This window comes from Oncorhynchus tshawytscha, linkage group LG27 (genome assembly GCF_018296145.1).
Source record: "Oncorhynchus tshawytscha isolate Ot180627B linkage group LG27, Otsh_v2.0, whole genome shotgun sequence".
Classification (NCBI taxonomy): Eukaryota; Metazoa; Chordata; class Actinopteri; order Salmoniformes; family Salmonidae; genus Oncorhynchus; species Oncorhynchus tshawytscha.
In genome coordinates this window covers 9,886,711-9,907,696 of record NC_056455.1, presented here as the reverse complement: position 1 = coordinate 9,907,696, position 20,986 = coordinate 9,886,711, and the positions used below count along the sequence as shown (strand labels likewise).

At 43.4% G+C, this 20,986-nt stretch overlaps 1 protein-coding gene across 2 annotated transcripts in view; it reads left to right on the top strand.

Moving 5' to 3' along the window:
* The window catches only part of LOC112245976 (protein tweety homolog 3), a 65,329-nt gene that overhangs the window by 30,894 nt on the left and 13,449 nt on the right, over positions 1-20,986 (top strand). For both annotated transcript variants that reach the window (XM_024414227.2, XM_024414228.2), the window contains exons 3-8: positions 7,687-7,798; positions 8,038-8,258; positions 9,330-9,425; positions 12,468-12,540; positions 13,146-13,221; positions 19,761-19,816. In XM_024414227.2, coding sequence (XP_024269995.1) covers positions 7,687-7,798; positions 8,038-8,258; positions 9,330-9,425; positions 12,468-12,540; positions 13,146-13,221; positions 19,761-19,816 — 634 coding nt within the window. The remainder of the gene's footprint in view (positions 1-7,686; positions 7,799-8,037; positions 8,259-9,329; positions 9,426-12,467; positions 12,541-13,145; positions 13,222-19,760; positions 19,817-20,986) is intronic.

Genomic DNA, 20,986 nt, shown 5'->3' with positions numbered 1-20,986 from the left:
GTGGGAGTCTTATCGACTCCCATCTATGCTTGTAGAGAGAAGAGATTCATCAAACTCTCTTCGCCCTACCCTCCTTTCACAGGCTATGAGAGGGTCTCTCCCCATTGGGAAGGAGCACAACCCATAATAAGCAGCGACGATATCATGAATTGAACAAGACTACTCTCTGTGCTTAATGCTATTGTGTAATTCATGTGGTCTGTGCTAGGGATTGGCCCGGTTTATCGAACGGACGTTAGTATTAGTATTTGATTATCGCGAGTGTACATGATTATTGCGAGTGTACATGTTTAGGCCTATTTTAACATTGAAAAGGCTTTGTCTGAATTAACTAAAATGATCCATGAAGTGACATTACTACATACAAGTAAATACCGTGACATTTGACATTCTTCATTTAATAAAACAACAAACTTTCTAATATAAAAAAGACACATTAATATTAAAAAAGACACACTGGTAGCCTTCACACGTGTAAATCGGTAGGCGATGTGAACAAAACCTTTAAACAGGTCAACATTCACAAAGCCGCTGGGCCAGACGGATTACCAGGACATGGTAATGGGCAGGTCAACTGTCAAGTGTCACTGACATTTTCAACCTCTCCCTGACTTGAGTCTGTAATACCTACATGTTTCAAGCAAACAACCATTGTCCCTGTGCGCAAGGAAGCGAAGGTAACCTGCCTAAATGACTACCGCCCCATGGCACTCACGTCTGTAGCCATGAAGTGCTTTGAAAGGCTGGTCATGGCTCACATCAACAACATCCTCCCGGACACCCTAGACCCACTCCAATTTGCCTACCACCCCAACAGATCCACAGATGACAATCTCAATCGCACTCCACACTGCCCTTTCTCACCTGGACAAAAGGAACACCTATGTGAAAATGCTGTTCATTGACTACAGCTCAGCATTCAACACCATAGTGCCCACGAAGCTCAGCACTAAGCTAAGGACTCTGGGACTAAACACCTCCCTCTGCAACTGGATCCTCGACTTTCTAACGGGCTGCACCCAGGTGGTAAGAGTAGGCCACAAAACGTCTGCCACGCTGATCCTTAACACTGGGGCCCCTCAGGAGTGTGTACTTAGTCCCCTCCTGTATTCCCTGTTCACCCACGACTGCGTGTACAAACACAACTCCAACACCATCATTAAGTTTGCACAAGTCATGGACTGTTTTCTGTGCTACCGCACGGCAAGCGGTAAGCGCCAAGTCTAGGACCAAAAGGCTCCTTAACAGCTTCTACCCCCAAGCCATAAGACTGCTGATCAATTCATAAAATTGCCACAGGACTATTTACATTGACCCCCCTTTTGTACACTGCTACTCGCTGTTTGTTTGTTATCTATGCATAGTCACTTCGCCCCCACCTACATGTACAGATTACCTCAACTAGCCTGTACCCCTGCACACTGACTCGGTACTGGTGTATACAGCCTTGTTATTCTTATTGTTACTTTTTATTTTAGTCTACTTGGTAAATATTTTCTTCGTCTTGAACTGCACTGTTGGTTAAGGGCTTGTAAGTAAGCATTTCACGGTAAAGTCTACACTTGTTGTATTCAGCGCGTGTGACAAATAAAGTTGGATTTGGTTTATTGTGAGCCAATCAAAGCGGCACTACAGTCAGAGGCTAGATATGTAGCCTAGCAGGTGAGTGGGGACATTTCTAATCAATGCATAAAGGAATAGAAAACGACGGAAGTTAGACTGTTTTTTAATCTGAAGCTCGCCGTTAATGTTCCATTGTAGGGCATTACATAGGAGAAGCGTGAGAGATTAGTACTCTGCCAATGACTGCCTGTTATAGCAGCACGTGTCCCGCGTTGGACTGTATCTGTAATCAGTAGATGGTTCTGATGGAAAGGTTGCCTTGTGCATGGCCCAGCAGTGCCCAAGAAAGTGTTCAATCAAATAGTTTGATGCCACCACCACCCCTTCCACCACCCCACAGCGGGGTGGGACATAACTCTCAAGGTTATATCATGCATTATAAGCTTAGTCCTGAGTTCCACTCTGGGCTAGGAGTTGTTGTACTTCAAATCAAATCAAAATCAAATCAAATTTTATTTGTCACATATACATGGTTAGCAGATGTTAATGCGAGTGTAGCGAAATGCTTGTGCTTCTAGTTCCGACAATGCAGTAATAACCAACAAGTAATCTAACAATTCCAAAACTACTGTCTTATGCACAGTGTAAGGGGATAAGAATATGTACATAGAGATATATGAATGAGTGATGGTACAGAGCAGCATAGGCAAGATACAGTAGATGGTATCGAGTACAGTATATACATATGAGATGAGTATGTAAACAAAGTGGCATAGTTAAAGTGGCTAGTGATACATGTAATTACATAAGGATGCAGTAGATGATAGAGTACAGTATATACGTATACATATGAGATGAATAATGTAGGGTATGTAAACATTATATTAGGTAGCATTGTTTAAAGTGGCTAGTGATATATTTTACATAATTTCCCTTGTAGACAAGGAAGGGGAACATGGTCTCTCACACACTGACCCCTGCTCACACACACACACCCCCCCCCCTGCTACAGCAGCAAACCTAGTTTTACAAAAAACACATGTATTTCGACTATCCGGATATTTCTTCTTTTTTTTAATGTTTTTTTTTTTAATTTATTCGAATAGTGAAAATATTTCAAATGCCCATCCCTAGTCTGTGTGCATGGAAGCCTTTTTGGAGGGGGAGAAAATAAATCCGGTCTGCCATTTAATGATAAACAGTAACCAAGTAGTGGATGGTTTTGTAACAGAGAATCTTAACTGTCATGCACTTTGTGTTGTGTGTTTAATAATCTGCCAATAAAGATTTGGGAGGATGAGGAAATGGCTCCTTCAGCTGTAATTTAGAAAACATGACCTTTGTGTTGTGGGTTCAGCCCCCAGGCCACCCAAACAAGTAAACAGTTTAGTCTGTTTCCTCTCTTTGTTTAGTACTTCTCAGGTCATGGCATCATTGTCGACACAGACAGAGGCCCAGCCAGGAGTCTCAAGGCGCTGAAATGGAAGTCGTTCTGCTCATCTAGGGACAGACAGATGGACACACAGACAGCAAACTGTGGACAGTCACTGTCTGTAGCTCGTACATAGATGATCAAAGCGGAAATGGGAAAGCAGCCACAAACGCAGAGCAAAATGGCCTCATGGCAAGTGACAGGAGAAGGAAGGACAGACAGATAGACATTAAAAAGGGCCGATATCTTCTGCTCATCTTTTTCAATGTTTTCCTGTTCACCTGTAGACCACATGGAAAAAGTGGCCTCGGCTCTTCATGGATCCACCCAAATAAATGGACACCTTTTTTAAGAATCCAACCATCTGCTTTGTGCAGTTTATGTTCAGCATTGTGGAGGTGTGAGAACACAGCCTAAAAAAAGATTCCACTCTGTATCTGTCTGGAAACAAAGCCTATTCTTTCATGTATAGATGAGAGGCCATCACAGTAAATAAGAATTTGTTCTTAACTGATTTGCCTAGTTAAATAAAGGTTAAATAAAAAATGTATAATAATACTATGTAAGTAATCCTCTGGGATTTGACTGTTAGGCCAGATACTTGTATTAGCATACAGTCTCAGAGGAGTCATGAGAAAGGGAAGAACAACCTGAGAGCAGAGCAAAGAACTCCCACACGTACTGAAAACTGAGTAATGTCTTACGAATGGATGACACCCAAGAGAGAGACATTAAACGCTTCCATATCCCAAATAAAGAGTTCATTTATTTGGGAGAGCTTGTGAAATCCAAGCATGAGCTTTTTGCTGACTCAATTGTGGAATCTTCCTGTTTTTGTCACATCCATTTTAACACTGGGCTTCGCTGAATCCTGTTTTCACTCCCCATGAGTTGGATCAGCTCAGAGCCATCTTGTTGGATTCAGCTGAAATCACTGCAGAGCGGCTCACAAAAGCATGGAGACTTGATGAGCATGTGGGCTGCATGACAATTACTCTCTCCCTGTGTGTCTGTGTGGTGAGAGCGTGGGGAAAGTGGGATTAGAGCAATGAGTAAAAATGCCGCATGTGGAATATTAAATTCAGTTTAATGCCACGTGAATGACAGGCAGTGTAAGTTTATGGTCTAACTGTCATGAAACTTGAGAGAATCTCTGCAATTTTGTTTTACTGAAGTCTTGCACAAAGCTCATGATTTGAGGGAGTCCTCGCAGTCACATACCCATCTTCTGTCACTTTGTTACGTTTTGGCTGTGAAACTTGAGGTTGTCGAGATCAAAGGAGTTGTTGCTGCTTGCATAATTAAAGATGATGGAAATCCCAGGCAAGAGCCTAGGAAGCAGAACTGCCTTTCATGTAAATCCGTTTTTAGGCTTGACATTGAGTGTGCGATAACATCTTTCTGGTTTGTCTTCAGCCTGCTGTAAACTCACTGTGCTGGTCGATGACAGGGAGATGGAACTCGGATATGTCATTTCTGGCGTTTTCTTTGTGAACACCTAAACATATAAAGCACTTAAGACGTTGTCTTGCTGCTTTGTCAGTCCTGAATCACTGACCTTACAGTGAGAGAAACAACAACGCTCTGTACATTTCTGTGAAACGGCACGGGGGTGTAATATGAACGACACAAACCGGATGTGTCTAGAAAACATTACAAACTCCTAAACTATCAAGGTGGTCGAAGAGAACACTAAACCAACAAACTAGTGGGGTTGTTGTGTATTTAATCTCTGGCTGTGTTTCCTGTTCTAAGTTTCCACCACAGTTTACCCGTCCCCAGAGGGAGATGTGCTTTGTTTGCCCTGAACACAAACCCATAGTTCCAGCTCACCTTTCCATCCCATAGAGTATGAGAGGAAGAGATTGCCCTAGCTAGCAGCAGTTCAGGAAATGGCCAATCCCATCCACTCATTGGCTGCAGGGTGAAGAGGAGTGGACTGGCTCCCATTTTAACAGGAGGTGTTTCCCTTGTCAACATGACATTTGATTTAATCCCCTCTGACGCTCTTGTGTAAAGGACTGGGGATGTTATGTCACAGGCATGAAGAGTTAAGCCTAAACAGACCTGCTTTAAAAAGAAAGAAAAAAAGGAAAGATCTGAGCTTCAAATTCACTGCTTGGTTTTATGGGGGGGTGAACATTTCATATTATGTATCTTACTGGTAGGGTGGTTCGTTCTAGACTGCGTAGGAGGGCTAGATCAGCTTAGTCTTCACAATATACACTGAGGGTACAAAACATTAAGAACACCTGCACTTTCCATGACAGGCTGACCAGGTGAAAGCTATGATCCCTTATTGATGTCACTTATAAAATCCACTTCAATCAGTGTAGACGAAGGGGAGGCAACAGGTTAAAGGACGATTTTTAAACGTGGAGACAATTGAGACGTGGATTGTGTATGTGTGCCATTGAAGGTGAATGGGCAAGACAAAAGATTTAAGTGCCTTTGAACGGGGTATGGTACTTGGTGCCAGGTGCACCGGTTTGTGTCAAGAACGGTTTGTGTCCAGCCAACTTGACACAACTGTGGGAAGCATTGGAATCAACATGGGCCAGCATCCCTGTGGAACACTTTGTCTATAGATTTTACGCAGGAGATGATTGAATGTCTTTCTCCAGGTTTGTTCTGAAGTAGTTTAACTTGTCTTATGTCTATAATGATTGACTCTGCTTCTTTCTCCCCTCCCTGAGGTAATTGTCGTATTGTACTGCTTTAACTTTGCTCAAAAGTGGTTGCCATGGCAATTTCATAAGTCATTGATGGTGCATCAAAATGTGATATCACTTGCTGTGGCTGCATCGTATAATTCAGTTTGACTCTTTGTTCAGAGATATTCTCCTCATCTGTCCTTGAAGATTCTCTACTTCAACTGAGACATTATGTTGAGTAAGCCTAGTTTCTGTTGATGTAGCCTAGTTATTGCTGCAGCCTTACATGCATGACACTCAAACTTCTCTTTTGAAATGTTCAAATTTTTGGTTACTACTGGAATGGCCTGGTCTTGGCTCCATTAGTGTTGAACAAGCTAGATGTTTATCAATGTCAGAGGAACCCTTTGTTTGGCCTTACCCCAGACCCACACCCTATACAGATCATCCTGGCAGATGTACTGACTTGCAGGAATGATGGGAACTCTGCTACGGCTGCAGGAAACCATGTAACCATAGCCTTAGATGGCGTCTGTCTGAGAACCACAACTGAACGTACCTGCTTTAAACATACTGTAGGATAATGGCAGTGAAGCTTTGAAATCCTGCAATACAATGTTAAAAGCCAGTCTGTTTGACCAGAACGTCTCCTTTGATACGCTGCCCTCGGGCCTCCTTCCATCTTGCTTGTACAGTTCCTCCAACTGCCTTATAATGATGTCATCATGTAATCGGCCTATTTACTTTAGTTTATAGCTCTGAAGGACTCTGCATGGAGCCTGTCCTCCATCTGATGTCGTGTGTGTGTGTGTGTGAACTGTAAATGGACTGTCCTTCAACAAGCTGCTGTACACATGGAATGCTCCTCCAGTTTGCATGTGTTCAACTGAGAGTGACCATATGGTCACCAGGCTATTGTTTGGGCTGGCTGTCTGGCTCTGCAGTCTCTCAGTCAGCAGGGAGGCAGTGATTGTGGCGCCTATTGAACTGCTCACAATGGGAGGGAGTTAGAGAGAGAATATTTATTATTTTAATTATGTTAATATTGTAAATCTCCAAAGTAAGCTTTGGCAATATGTACATTTTTACGTCATGCCGATAAGCAAATTGAATACAGAGAGAGAGAGATGCTGTAGTGACCCCTGGTGGTGAGGTATTTGTTTCCCAAAGGGGAAATAGGTTAAAAGTAGTGACAACTCCTCCTTAGACAAGGCTACCCCCTGATATCATTCTCATTGTTGATTCAATTGGTTACCCCCCACATGTATTGAGCAAAAGTCCCACTCTCACCAGGTCTTCAGTTCCTACTGAGTTTCTTGGGTTTCACTGTTGAGCAAAATTCAATCGCATTCTAATCTAAAGGACAACTCAGACTTCTAAAGGCCTACTGGTATCAGTTTTTAATAGGTAGCTAATATTCAGAATGTTTATGTAAATAATTAGATGATATATGCATCAGAAATTCGGTGTTGTATGTTGCCACCTCGAATGCATTTGATTCCACTTGTGAACTACTCTAGCGCAGTGGTTCCCAACCTTTTTTGGTTACTGTACAACCATCTGAATTTTTCTCTGCCTGGAGTACCCCTGAAGTACCCCCTCATGTGCATTTTACCAGTAGGCCTATGGTCTCATGAGTCTTCTCAAGTACCCCCTGTGGATAGGCCAAGTACCCTCAGGGCTACTGGTCTATCACTAGCTGGGAGGAAGTAGGTCTTTGTGATTGCCAGGGCGGCTCCCCCTATAATCTCCGGCCTCCATGAATGGGCAAGGGTTGATCTCCTGTGTCAGTGCAGTCTTTGTTAGCTCTGGCGTGGGGCTCTGGGCATTGCTGACCCATTTCTCTTGGTTGCTATGGACTCTGTATAGGGAGGCTTTCTGCTGTAGCTCAATGCTGCCTGTTTAGTAGCATCTATCCCTGGCAGGGTTGATGCAGGGTTCACACGCCTACCCCGTACGTCTGTCTGTCTGCCGTGCTGTGCCGACCCCTCTTCCTCCTCCTAACAGCTTCCTCTCCTCCCCCTTGTCTCCCTTCAGCGCCGGCATTGCTGTTGGTTTCTATGGGAACGGCGAGACCTGTGACGGCGTGAACAGGCTGACGTACTCCCTGCGCCACGCCAACCGCACGGTGGCAGGAGTGCAGAAACTGGTAATACTCAGAACTCCCATTGAAACAATGACACCCCAGCAAAATCTCTACTGTCACAGCCATAACATGGGCTGGGCCCACCGTTCACAGTCATCATACTGTTGATCACTATAAGGAGCAGTGATTCCCCTGCTAACCCCAAATAGATACGATATAATTAACACTATTGATTTTGTCTATCCCCATAAGGAGTGGGTTGTTTGTGACTTTGGGTGTCCCTCCCTGTGCCTACTACCTAGGTATCAGATGGCACGGGCTCCCTGAAGCAGACGGTGGATGGCAGTCTGGGGCAGCTGGAGGGCCAGTACGCCAAGCACACAGACTATCTGTCTATCATCCAGAAGCTGCAGGGCCAGCTGGACGAGCTGGTGAGGCAGATGGTGGAGATCCCCTTCTGGGGAAACAGAGACATCTCCCTGGAGCAGCTGGCCGTCAACATCGAGCTCTACGACTGGTACAGGTGAGAGATGGGCAGACTGGGAGTCTCAATATATGACATCTCATGACATACAATTTCTATTGTTCACCAAAACCATTACCAGAACCGAGGCCTGTTTGTTTTAGTACATTGTTTGGCTATTGTAGGTGAATGTAGTTGGAGTTTGTTTTCCTGTCATGTTGTATGATACATTGCTTGTATTTCAAGTTAGGTATTAGGGAGTTTTTATTATTAGCTACTTTTGCTGCTGCCTCATTTACATACAGGAGCTCACAGCAACATGGGTTTAATGGAGTGTGAACAGAACTACACAGCTTCCACTCTGAGAGGAATCCTGCACTAGAGGATTAGCAGTTTACATGAACAGTACGTCATTCCTCGTAGATTGATGTTTATGCTGGTGTCGTGCTGCAGAATTCCACTGCTAGGCCCTTTAGAGAGAGTCATCTCAGTTGATACTCAGAAAAGGCTAATATGAACCACAAGAGACCTCAGATTTTTCTGGGGAAACCCTTCAAATGACCCATTTTAGTGGGAGGAGACACTGGATGAAACACACAACACAGTCCTCCCTCCTGTAACTCGTGTTAACAACCCTGCAGTGTAAGATAGTTTATATATCCTCAGTACATTTCACAGTTGGATAGTTGGTCTCCTGGTGAGACCGTCCAGCCAGCCAGTCAGTGATATTCAGTTGGCTCTGTATGAATGTGAAAGTCGTTAACAGAGATGACTGCAGTCAACAGTGGAAAGGCCTTTACAGTTGAATCAGTCTGATTCAGCAGCCGACCCTCCCTGCTACTTCCTCTCGACATCTCAAACACTTCCTCCCTCAGCATCTCGCAGGGGAAGTGGACTTCAAATCACGTCTCCTTCTTGTTTTATGTATGTTTGAAGCCATCCCCATGTTTGTATCCTTTTGATTTCTTTAGCAGTACCAATGTGATTTGTACAGTGGTCATAGATAACTTCTCCTTCTTGCTGTACTGTGCTGCGTTTGTCAGCAGGTGTTGGGGTTTCTTCAGTCAGTTCGTCTATAGTTCTGTTGTGTTTGTGGTTGTTCGTGACTGTTATTGTTGTTTTCCACTTCAGGTGGCTGGGCTACTTAGGCCTGCTGCTTTTCAACATCCTCATCTGCCTGCTGGTGCTGTTTGGCCTCATTCGCAACTCCAAGGGAACACTTATTGGGTAAGTCCTACCATGTGAGGGAGTGAACCAAAAAGAACTGTGGGGAGGGGGACCATATTCTGCTGGGCCATATATTTATAGCAATTGTCATGCTATTGAATTATTTAAACAAAATGAAAGCCTCCAACGTGTCAGAAGTTTTATCTCAAGTATCACTTTGTTCGCCCATTGCAAATTACTTTTGACTGTACGCTGAACAGCCTTGTCATTGCGATTATGTGAGACGAATTCACGCTTCCTAAAGTGTCAGCCAGTCACAGTCCATTTGGCACGTGCATTAAAACTAATCTCTCAGAAAATTCCTCTGTCTCAACTCTTGATAACTCTGCAGGAAAGTATGTTAGATCCTTTTTTTAAAGGCTTCAAGGACACAGGCTCATCACTGCCTGTCCTCCTCTTCAGTCCCTCCCCTTCTATTTAATTTAATGATCTGTGACTGTGGATACAGCAGGGTCAGTTTGGGAGGCTCATTATCATGTTGGTCAGTTCCAGAGTGTTGGGCTTTATGGTTCCCCCAGGTCCCGCTCTCCTATCCCTCCTATGTCCTTTCATCTCACGCATCCTCAGTGAATCAGACCCAGGTCATCCTCAAGCCCTGCCCAGAGACCAATGAAGGGGTACTTCCTCTAACATAATTAACCCTAACTCTCCTTGGGAGATGAGGGAAACATTATCCCTGTGGGTGTTTAGGGTTGAAATCAAGGTCTCCCTTTTCATAGCTCAACATTAAACCCTCCAGCATGTTATTTAGATCAGTCATAATGTGTAATAGCCATCGTTTGGTGTTAAGGCTAAGCAACTCCCAGTCCAAGGCAATGTTCCCTACATTTTTTTGCGGCATTGAGAACATTTGTCTGCTCAGAGCAAACTTGAACGTTATGAAAATTCCAGTGTGTGTTTAGTGTGTGATCTGAGGCTGTACCCAGTTTTTTTTGTTAGTTTTAACAGTGGCCAAGTGGGCTGCTGTGGCCATTTTGATCATAATGTCGTTCTACCTGAGTGGCCTACCGTAAAAAAAAAACTATGGAGAAAATGCATCCCATAACATTTTAGCATGGAAATAACTATTGAAATAACTGTTCTATGATACAGGCCTACATCCCATGAGACTTTTGAAAACATGCAGGGCTTGACATTAACCTGTTTAGCCACTTGTCCTTCAGACAAGGAGGTGACTGGCACTGTTGTTGTATTGTGTTGAAGCCACTTTACAAAATAAAAAGTTCTGTTACCTAAATCCCTCATTTGTTTAGGAAAAACATTCCCTATTCCCTTGACCCTTGCTCTTAACGTGACGCATGTATGCATCGCATGCACATGACCAATAAGGCCTGACCTATAGCATATCATAATTACATCAATCAATTAGTTATAACAAACTCTGAACACCGTAACACATAGCAGCAAAAGGGATGCAGAGGATGCAGAGTGACAAATAAACTTGAAACCGGAATGTTGACTGGTTGCTCAGGAGGTAAAGGGGAAGTCAAGCGTGTGGAATAAATTTCAGTCGTTGTGGAAAATACTGGAGATCAAGAAAAAGAAGGTAAGGAGCAAGCACTGAGTGCCTTATTTTATTGAACTAAAAAATCATTAATGACTCGTATGCTATATGATGACATGAACAGCTGAATGATTGATACACTGCTGTAGCCTATATAACTATTGAAATCTAGTCCTCAGTGAGTTACGGTATTAAGACCAAACGGGAGGCGCTCTTAGGCCAACAGCTCGTAGGTGGTTATACAATAGTGCCATACTAAGCCTACTAATGATAATGACATTACTTATTATTATTATTATTATTATGATGATCATACTAGTAATAATAACAATGAGATCAAGAAAAGGGAAGGTTATTATTATTTTTTTCATTATTATTATTGTAAATATAATTTTTCGGACAACTTGGAACCGTGTAAACACTAAATAAATGATAATAATAATACCAGAGGCTGTTCTAACAAAAACAATATGTAAAGACTTAATTACAGCGTAGCGTAGATTAAAAACAGCCCAATTTGTGAAATTGTTTATCCGACTTGTTGTGGTTGCGTGAGGCTTGGTGCTCACGGAATCAGTAGGCTATTAAGCAAACACTCAAACAGGCAACAGAAGCAGGATCTGTCTTATTTCTGTAGATGTATGGATGATTTATAAAGCCTATCCCGTATAACATTTAGGGCTATTGATTACAGACCTAATTAAGATGGCGTTTCCTCTCTCCTCACTTTTCTTAGACAATTAAGGCAAGGGCTGTTTTCTCGTCTCCAAACTCTGCTGCTGCCTCCCACATATGTTGCTTTACTTTGCTATTATGCACATAGCAACATGGTTTAGGAAAAGCACCAATTCAATAGCGTACTGATATTTCAGAACCACGGACAGCGACCTCTATCCAACTCAGGAGAAAGATCATTTGTTATAAAGTAATATTATTTTTATTAGTGTTGCACCATTGTTCTTAGGTAATATAACCATATACAATTTCAGTAGCACTTCTTAGTGATGGACTGTGCCATCCACACGGCCTCCACAATGGATTAGTCCACTCAGACAGGTGCCAATCAGACAGATGTCTTGTAAACAATGATGATAAATAAAAATCTAAAGAAATCTCAGTCGACCAAACAATCAACCAGTCTACTAAATGGGGTCAGCCCTAAAATGTGCACGCAGATACATGCGGTTCTTCACTTTGATCTCAAAACAAGTGCATCTACTCGCCGTCACTCGTGCCTGTCAATGCAATAGAATCCTCCTCCGATGCGCTCTGCCTATAACAAAATCTCAGACGTTTCTTTTCCCCCGGTATGTTGCTTTGAAAGGGACAAATTATGTTGATTCGATCACAATTCCCACAGTAGAGGGAAACGTTGCTACTGTAAACTAATGGGGTGAATCTATAGTAAACTTGAGTGAAGTTCAATCTCGTGCGTCTCTGTGCGGGCTGATATTTCTTCTGGATGGCAGTCCTGTTCTAACCTCTGTCCTCGCTCTCTCTCTCTCTCTCTCGCTCTCTCTCTCTCTCTCCTTCCGCAGAGTGTGTCTGCTGGGCATCCTGGCTCTGGTTATTAGCTGGGCCTCCCTGGGTCTGGAGTTGGCTGTGTCTGCCGTGAGTGTCTCCATGGGAACATGGCTCTATATCTCTATGTTGAGGCTTGGAACCCAGAGCTCAGTCCAAGTAGTGTGGGAGTTAGAACCTGTACAACCTTGTACCTGAATCACTGCAGTGGGCCAGCTGACACTGAACAAAATAGAATGTTTGGCATGAGGTACTATTATCAGTATGATTCATGAAGTTAGGGTTGTTAACACTTCCCAAGTTTATCTAGGGACAATTGCAAGGCAGACTAGCTACTACAATTTATAGCTGGTACAGTGTGCCGTTCATTGTGCGCAGCATGCCTTTATCAAATATTTAGGACCCAGTGGGATCTGTCTTTATGCAAATCCCCCTCCCACACCATTTCAAATGGATAATTCCCTCCCCTGCGTATGATTCAGAGATGACCCCCCCCTGCCTCGTCTTCCTTCCGTGACACGATGATGCATGTGATCTTTATTATCTCCTGATGGAATGCTCTAGTGAGACTGATTATCCTGCAGACTAAACATTCTCATTATTCTAACTACTGTGTTGTTGGGAAATGTCCTGTTATGCTTTCTGACTGTTTGTTTTTTCCCAGCGTGTGACTGTGTTTTACTCCCTCTCTGCAGACCTCCAGTGACTTCTGCGTTGCTCCAGACATGTTCGTCACCCAAATGACCGAACAGTATGGAGTGCTCAATAAAGGTGAAGATTCATTAAGAGGAATCGTCAGGGTCTTAGATTTGTTACGTTTATTGAGAGATCGATCAAAAAGTGAAATCCAGACACTACTCTCTGTGAGATTCACATCTAACTCTACTTTTAAGTTGTTTTGTGCAAGAACGCCGAAAGGCAGGTTTTTGTTCGATTTCTTAGTCACGTAAGCTTTCATATCCTGTTTGTTTTGGAGGAGAACCGTCTGCTGACTATGAATTGCGTTCTCTCTTCAACTTGACAGAACACTACAACAGTTGTCGAAAATCGTTGTAGGGGGAAATGCATAACACCAATGAAAAGTGTGGCTTTAACACAGTCTGTTTATTTGATAAAATAAGTGTTTCTTTTGTCGTCGGGTACTCATCTGGAGGATGTTTTTGATAGCTCTGACAAATGATTGGATTCATTCTCTTCAGTAGCATGCACGCTGGGATATGATGCAGAAATAATGACAGAGCAATGACACAAATGCCAAAAGCGCTTTAATATTTGCCAGACAAGGCCAATCACTTTGATGCTCAATCAATTCCCCATCCCACCCTGGGGAGAGAGATAAACCTTTTTCTTTTCTCTGGCCAGTGGTGAAATGTTTTGCTTTCAGATTTATGGACCTGGGCTGGGGTGCATGAGCTACCTCCTCAAACCTGTAATAGGATTCAATAAATTACCCCCAGAGCATCTGTGGCCGGGCAGACAAGCCAGGGGTGACGGGCTGCGCTGAATTTTAAGTGTCTAATGCGACCTGTGGCGTAATTGGCCAAACTGGTCCCATGATGAGGAGAGAGATGGAGCCAGGGGTGTGTGAAGTAGTGTGTGTGTGTGTGTGTGTGTGTGTGTGTGTGTGTGTCAGATAAGACCAGTGGAGGAGGGGGGTGAGGAGAGATGTTATGGTGAAGCAGGCAGAGTGGGTGGGTGGGTGTGTGTTTGTTCCTACTAAAGTTGAAAGTACTGCATCATTTGACACAGTCACCAGTAGGGCTGGGAATTGCCGGGGACGATATAATCACGATACTTAGGTGCCTTCCGATTCTCACAAAGGAGCCACGAGAAAACAAGTTTTGATCAGTCATGGAAATAAAAGTGCTGAAAACAAATTGGCTCCATATTTCACAAAATAAGCTATGAAGTAAAAAATACTATTATTGCAATATTGTCAAAACGATACGATATATCGTCAAAAATAACACAATATGTAACTGTATCGATTTAACAATATTTTTCCCCCATCAATAGTGCCCAGTTAGTGTCATCCTTTTTCTAAATCGCCACTCCAGCTTTCCCTCTCCATTGTCAAGTCATTGCTGGAGAGAATAGAGCTCTCTACCCTGTCATTGTGAATGCCTCTCTGTCTACTCTCCTTAGGAATACTAGAGGAGGCGCTCCAGTAAGGAAAGCCTACATTAACTGTAGATCCTGGCTAGTGGAACTGTTGTTAAGACCTACAATTGAAGTCGGAAGTTTACAAACACTTAGGTCGGGAGTCATTAAAACTCGATTTTCAACCACTCCACAAATTTCTTGTTAACAAAATATAGTTTTGGCAAGTCGGTTAGGACATCTACTTTGTAGATTATTTCACTTATAATTCACTGTATCACAATTCCGGTGGGTCAGATGTTTGCATACAGTAAGTTGACTGTGCCTTTAAACAGCTTGGAAAATTGCAGAAAAGGATGTCATGGCTTTAGAAGCTTCTGATAGGCTAATTGACATCATTTGAGTCAATTGGAGGTGTACCTGTGGATGTATTTCAAGGCCTACCTTCAAACTCAGTGCCTCTTTGCTTGACATCCTGGGAAATCCAGAGAAATCAGCCAAGACTTCAGAAAAAAAATTGTAGACTTCCACAAGTCTGGTTCTTCCTTGTGAGTAATTTCCAAACGCCTGAAGGTACCACGTTCATCTGTACAAACAATATTATGCAAGTCTAAACACCATGGGACCACACAGCCGTCATAATGCTCAGGAAGGAGACGCGTTCTGTCTCCTAGACATGAATGTACTTTGGAGCGAAAAGTGCAAATCAATCCCAGAACAACAGCAAAGGACCTTGTGAAGATGCTGGAGGAAACAGGTAAAAAAGTATCCTATATACGAGTCCTATATCGACATAACCTTAAAAGGCCTCTCAGCAAGGAAGAAGCCACTGCTCCAAAACCGCCATGAAAAAGCCAGACTACGGTTTGCAACTGCACATGGGGACAGAGATCGTACTTTTTGGGGAAATGTCCTCTGGTCTGATGAAACAAAAATAGAACTGTTTGGCCATAATGACCCTCGTTATGTTTGAAGGAAGAAGGGGGAGGCTTGCAAGCCGAAGAACACCATCCCAACCGTGAAGCACAAGGGGTGGCAGCATCATGTTGTAGGGGTGCTTTCCTACAGGAGGGTCTGGTGCACTTCACAAAATAGATGGCATCATGAGGGAGGAAAATTTATGTGGATATATTGAAGCCATCATATCTCAAGACATCAGTCAGGATGTTAAAGCTTGGTTGCAAATGGGTCTTCCAAATGGACAATGACCCCAAGCATACTTTCAAAATGGCTTAAGGACAACAAAGTCAAGCTAATAGAGTGGCCGTCACAAAGCCCGACAAAACCTGACTCAGTTACACCAGCTCCGTCAGGAGGAATGGGCCAAAATTCACCCAACTTATTGTGGGAAGCTTGTGGAAGGCTACCTGAAAAGTTTGTCCCAAGTTAAACAATTTAAAGACAGTGCTACCAAACACTAATTGAGTGTATGTAAACTTCTGACCCACTGGGAATGTGATGAAAGAAATAAAAGCTGAAATAAATCATTCTCTCTACTATTATTCTGACATTTCACATTCTTAAAATAAAGTGGTGATCCTAACTGACCTAAGACGGGGAATTTTTACGAGGATTAAATGTCAGGAATTGTCATAAACTGAGTTTAAATGTATTTGGCTAAGGTGTATGTAAACTTCTGACTTCAACTGTATGTGCATCACCTCATCTCTGTTCAGTACAGTATCTTCACCCACTGCCTTGAGGCTGGACTCGGGCATTCAGGGGTGTTACTGTGTTCTGTTTTTCCTGCGTGTTAACATGCCTGTGTGTTTAAAAGCAGAACTGGAAATTATTGCAAACGAATGTAAGGTGGTTTTAGACTTCAAAGCGAGCTGAACAATTGTGGCATTGCAAGACTTGATTTTAAATTGGTAGACTGCGAGAGTCTCTTTCTCTTCAACATGGTGTCCAGTACATGTTTGTGACTCCTAAGAATGACCTTGCCTTCCACCCCCAAGGTTGTTGTTCTCAATCTGCAAAAGGCAGCCTTTGAAAAGGTCACCCTTTTCATTACCTTTATTCCGTTCTATCCTTATTTCATACCTGTCACTCGGCATCAGGAGAAATGGCCGCCCTGGATAAGCCGTTGGTTTTATTGCTGCACACGATTTCCTGTTTATTTTGCCCTGGTAAACGAACGCTACAGGCTATACAGTGGGGAGAACAAGTATTTGATACACTGCCGATTTTGCAGGTTTTCCTACTTACAAAGCATGTAGAGGTCTGTAATTTTTTATCATATGTACACTTCAACTGTGAGAGACGGAATCTAAAACAAAAATTCATAAAATCACATTGTATGATTTCTAATTTGCATTTTATTGCATGACATAAGTATTTGATACATCAGAAAAGCAGAACTTAATATTAACTTTTTTTTCCATTACAGAGATCATATGTTTCCTGTAGTTCTTCACCAGGTTTGCACACACTGCAGCAGGGATTTTGGCCCACTCCTCCATACAGACCTTCTCCAGATCCTTCAGGTTTCGGGGGCTGTCGCTGGGCAATACGGACTTTCAGCTCCCTCCAAAAATGTTCTATTGGGTTCAGGTCTGGAGACTGGCTAGGCCACTCCAGGACATTGAGATGCTTCTTACGGAGCCACTCCTTAGTTGCTCTGGCTGTGTGTTTCGGGTCGTTGTCATGCTGGAAGACCCAGCCACAACCTATCTTCAATGCTCTTACTGAGGGAAGGAGGTTGTTGGCCAAGATCTCGCGATACATGGCCCCATCCATCCTTCCCTCAATACGGTGCAGTCGTCCTGTCCCCTTTGCAGAAAAGCATTCCCAAAGAATGATGTTTCCACCTCCATGGTTGGGGTGGTGTTCTTGGGGTTGTACTCATCCTTCTTCTTCCTCCAAACACGGCGAGTGGAGTTTAGACCAAAAAGCTCTATTTTTGTCTCATCAGACCACATGACCTCCCATTCCTCCTCTGGATCATCCAGATGGTCATTGGCAAACTTCAGACGGGCCTGGACATGCGCTGGCTTGAGCAGGGGAACTTGCGTGCGCTGCAGGATTTTAATCCATGACGGTGTAGTGTGTTACTAATGGTTTTCTTTGAGACTGTGATCCCAAGCTCTCAGGTTATTGACCAGGTCCTGCCGTGTAGTTCTGGGCTGATCCCTCACCTTCCTTATGATCTTTGATGCCCCACGAGGTGAGATCTTGCATGGAGCCCCAGACCGAGGGTGACCGTCATTTTGAACTTGTTCCATTTTCTAATAATTGCACCAACAGTTGTTGCCTTCTCACCAAGCTGCTTGCCTATTGTCCTGTAGCCCATCCCAGCCTTGTGCAGGTCTACAATTTTATCCCTGATGTCCTTACACAGCTCTCTGGTCTTGGCCATTGTGGAGAGGTTGGAGTCTGTTTGATTGAGTGTGTGGACAGGTGGCTTTTATACAGGTAACGAGTTCAAACAGGTGCAGTTAATACAGGTAATGAGTGGAGAACAGGAGGGCTTCTTAAAGAAAAACTAACTGGTCTGTGAGATGGAATTCTTACTTGTTGGTAGGTGATCAAATACTTATGTCATGCAATAAAATGCAAATTAATTACTTAAAAATCATACAATGTGATTTTCTGGATTTTTGTTTTAGATTCCGTCTCTCACAGTTGAAGTGTACCTATGATAAAAATTACAGACCTCTACATGCTTTGTAAGTAGAAAAACCTGCAAAATCGGCAGTGTATCAAATACTTGTTCTCCCCCCCCCTACCTCACTCTGCAGCACTGAGGTCTCTGGGAATCATTTCAACAGCTCTGGTTCCATTCTTCATCTTATCTGTTGTTCCTCGCTGGCTGTAATATGTCTATCTTTACTGCCCTGTCCGAGCCCCAACAGAAAAAACGTTCTATTCTCCCGCTTTCTGCTTAATGTTTCGGCCATTGTTTCTCTTTTACATCACTCTGCCATTGTGGTAGTAAAATCCTGAACCGAATTATTGAATCTTCCACAAAGATAAGTTATGAGTCTGTTGTCTCTGACTGGCTGCTTTAAACACTATTACAAGCAGTAAATGATAGGTCTTCTATTCAGCCTGTTGTATCTGGCCATCCAAGGATATCATTGAATGAGCAGTTAATTTCCCTTGTCAGTGCCATAATTCCACTGTTTATGAGACTCACAGGGAGGGAGCTCAGTTTAGAGGAGCTACAGCAGATGTGAACTGGCCCATCCATAACAGAGCAGACTTGCTCTTCTCTCTACCACTCTGTGTGTGTGTGTGTGTCTGTGCGTGGGTGCGGTGTGGTATATCCGGAACCCATTTGACTGTGTGGTAATCAGTGAACGTCACAGACCAGTGTCACATCAGAAATAGGATGCCATGTGTTATGTTGGTGGTGCTGGTGATATTCTCTATGATTAATACTGGGGACCAGAAGTAGAGCCACTCTGATTCAAACCTGCGCTATGTTTGAGTCACAAACTCCCAAATATCATTATTTATTAAATTGCATGAGTGTGTGGCCCACACAGTGTGGGTGAGAATACATGTCTCCTTCTCACACCGTCCCAGATTGAGTTCCCTAAAGCAGGATACTGTTAATCCTACTGGTACAGTGTGCCTGACCGTGCTGCTAGCTAACCCATTAGCATTGTTTACGGAGCTCTGAAATGTCCCCATCGACCCAGGTTCTGTCCCAAATGGCACCCTATTCCCTATATAACGCACTACTATTGACCAGGGTGTAAGGTAGGGTGCCAATTAGAGACGCAACCCCAGTCTCCCCTCCTCACAAGCCCCCAGCTAATCGGCAGCCATTGATTACTCTGCAGGCCCTCCCAAAGATCATTATTCACCCTCTTCAGAAAAGCAACCCCAAAAATATCCTTAGTCTGTCACTCTCTGTCTCTGGGGAAGCTGACCTGAGATGATACCACATCACTGTAGGTTATGGAGTTCCCAGCTGACATTCAGTAGGCTGGGCACTGCTTCAGGCAGTGGCATATAAAGGCTATGGGATATCAAGGTCAGGGAATAGAAATACCATCCAGTAAGTCACCATGGTGGTGAATGAGAGGACCTCCTTTCACAGTGGAAATGGTTGGAGAAAACATGATGTCCTCTGTGAGAATGTGGTAATGCAATTCACCTTCTAGTAGTACAGTGACACTGCTAGAACTAACTAGACTGAGGTTGTCTGCGGTACTGCTCACATCATCTGATCCAGGCCTGTTGTGTGTGTGTTTCCACAGACATTTTGCAGTACTACATGACATGCAGTGTGGGCCAAACCAACCCATTCCAACAGGTAGGCTACTTCAAACAGACTTTTACTGGCCATCATATTTTAGCAAAGCGCTTTGATACAGGCCTCACAGGCAGTAGGGATGTGTTCTAACATGTTTAGTATTCATATCTTTTTCAGTGTACATGCGTGAATCAGGCTAACGTGTAACTTTGATGCGGGTTATAATTTATCTGATCTGTTGAGGCTGAACAGTGAGATGCCTCTCATCTAGCTAATGCGTCTCGCTACCTTGCATACTGTATAAAGTATGCACATATCTTCTCTCATCTATGACCTCCGAATGACCTCTGCGTGTGAATGAGACGATCCCATTGGACGAAAGGAAGGGCGATGATGATCATATGCGGCCTTTATAGATTCATCTGTGGACTGCCGTCTCAGATGAGCATTTCACACCAACGCCTCGGCCTTAAAAGCAGCAGCTTTAACCCAGCGGGTGAAGTTGGTGGAAATGACGTCGTTAGAACACGTTCTGCCTGCTGGCAAGAGAACCTGAGTCTTATTAAGAGGAGTAAGACTAGTCAACCACAGCTACTTCAGAGGGACAATATCGTCTTTTCACTTAGACTTTGTAGCTTTTAATTGACTAATTAAGGTGTCGCAAAACATTGATGTACAGTAGATGTTTACTGACAAAACATATCTCCCAGAAAAGCTTTTTGTTCAAAGAATACGGGTCAAGGCTGCAAGACTGTTTTTGGGTCACAAAAAGCACATTGTGACGTACACTCTGTACCAGTCCACCTAGAGAGGAGTGGTCTTGCTGGGTAAGACAGAACAGAGTGCACACTCCCTGTGCCTTTCATCTTTTAGGCCAAATGTCAGCTTTTTCCCGGAGGTGTAAATGTAGAACTGCGAAACGGCCACTAAGGCCATTGCCAGTGTATTAATGTGATTTGAAGACCCTACCATAACACCCTATCCGTGACTTGCTTTTAATGGACTGTAGTATTTCCCCCCCTCTTCACAGTGCAGCGCAAGCCCAGGCTAGCTATCACAGCAACATCTGTTAATAAAAAGGGTTGATATATATGTAATATATCTCACAGGTACCAGGTGTCAATGTGCCGACATTGGGTTGAGTGTAAAGGGACATATTTGACCATCAGAAAGGACTAGAGTTCGCTAGCATGGTTTAAAATATATATATATATTCTGTGTTAGGGTCAG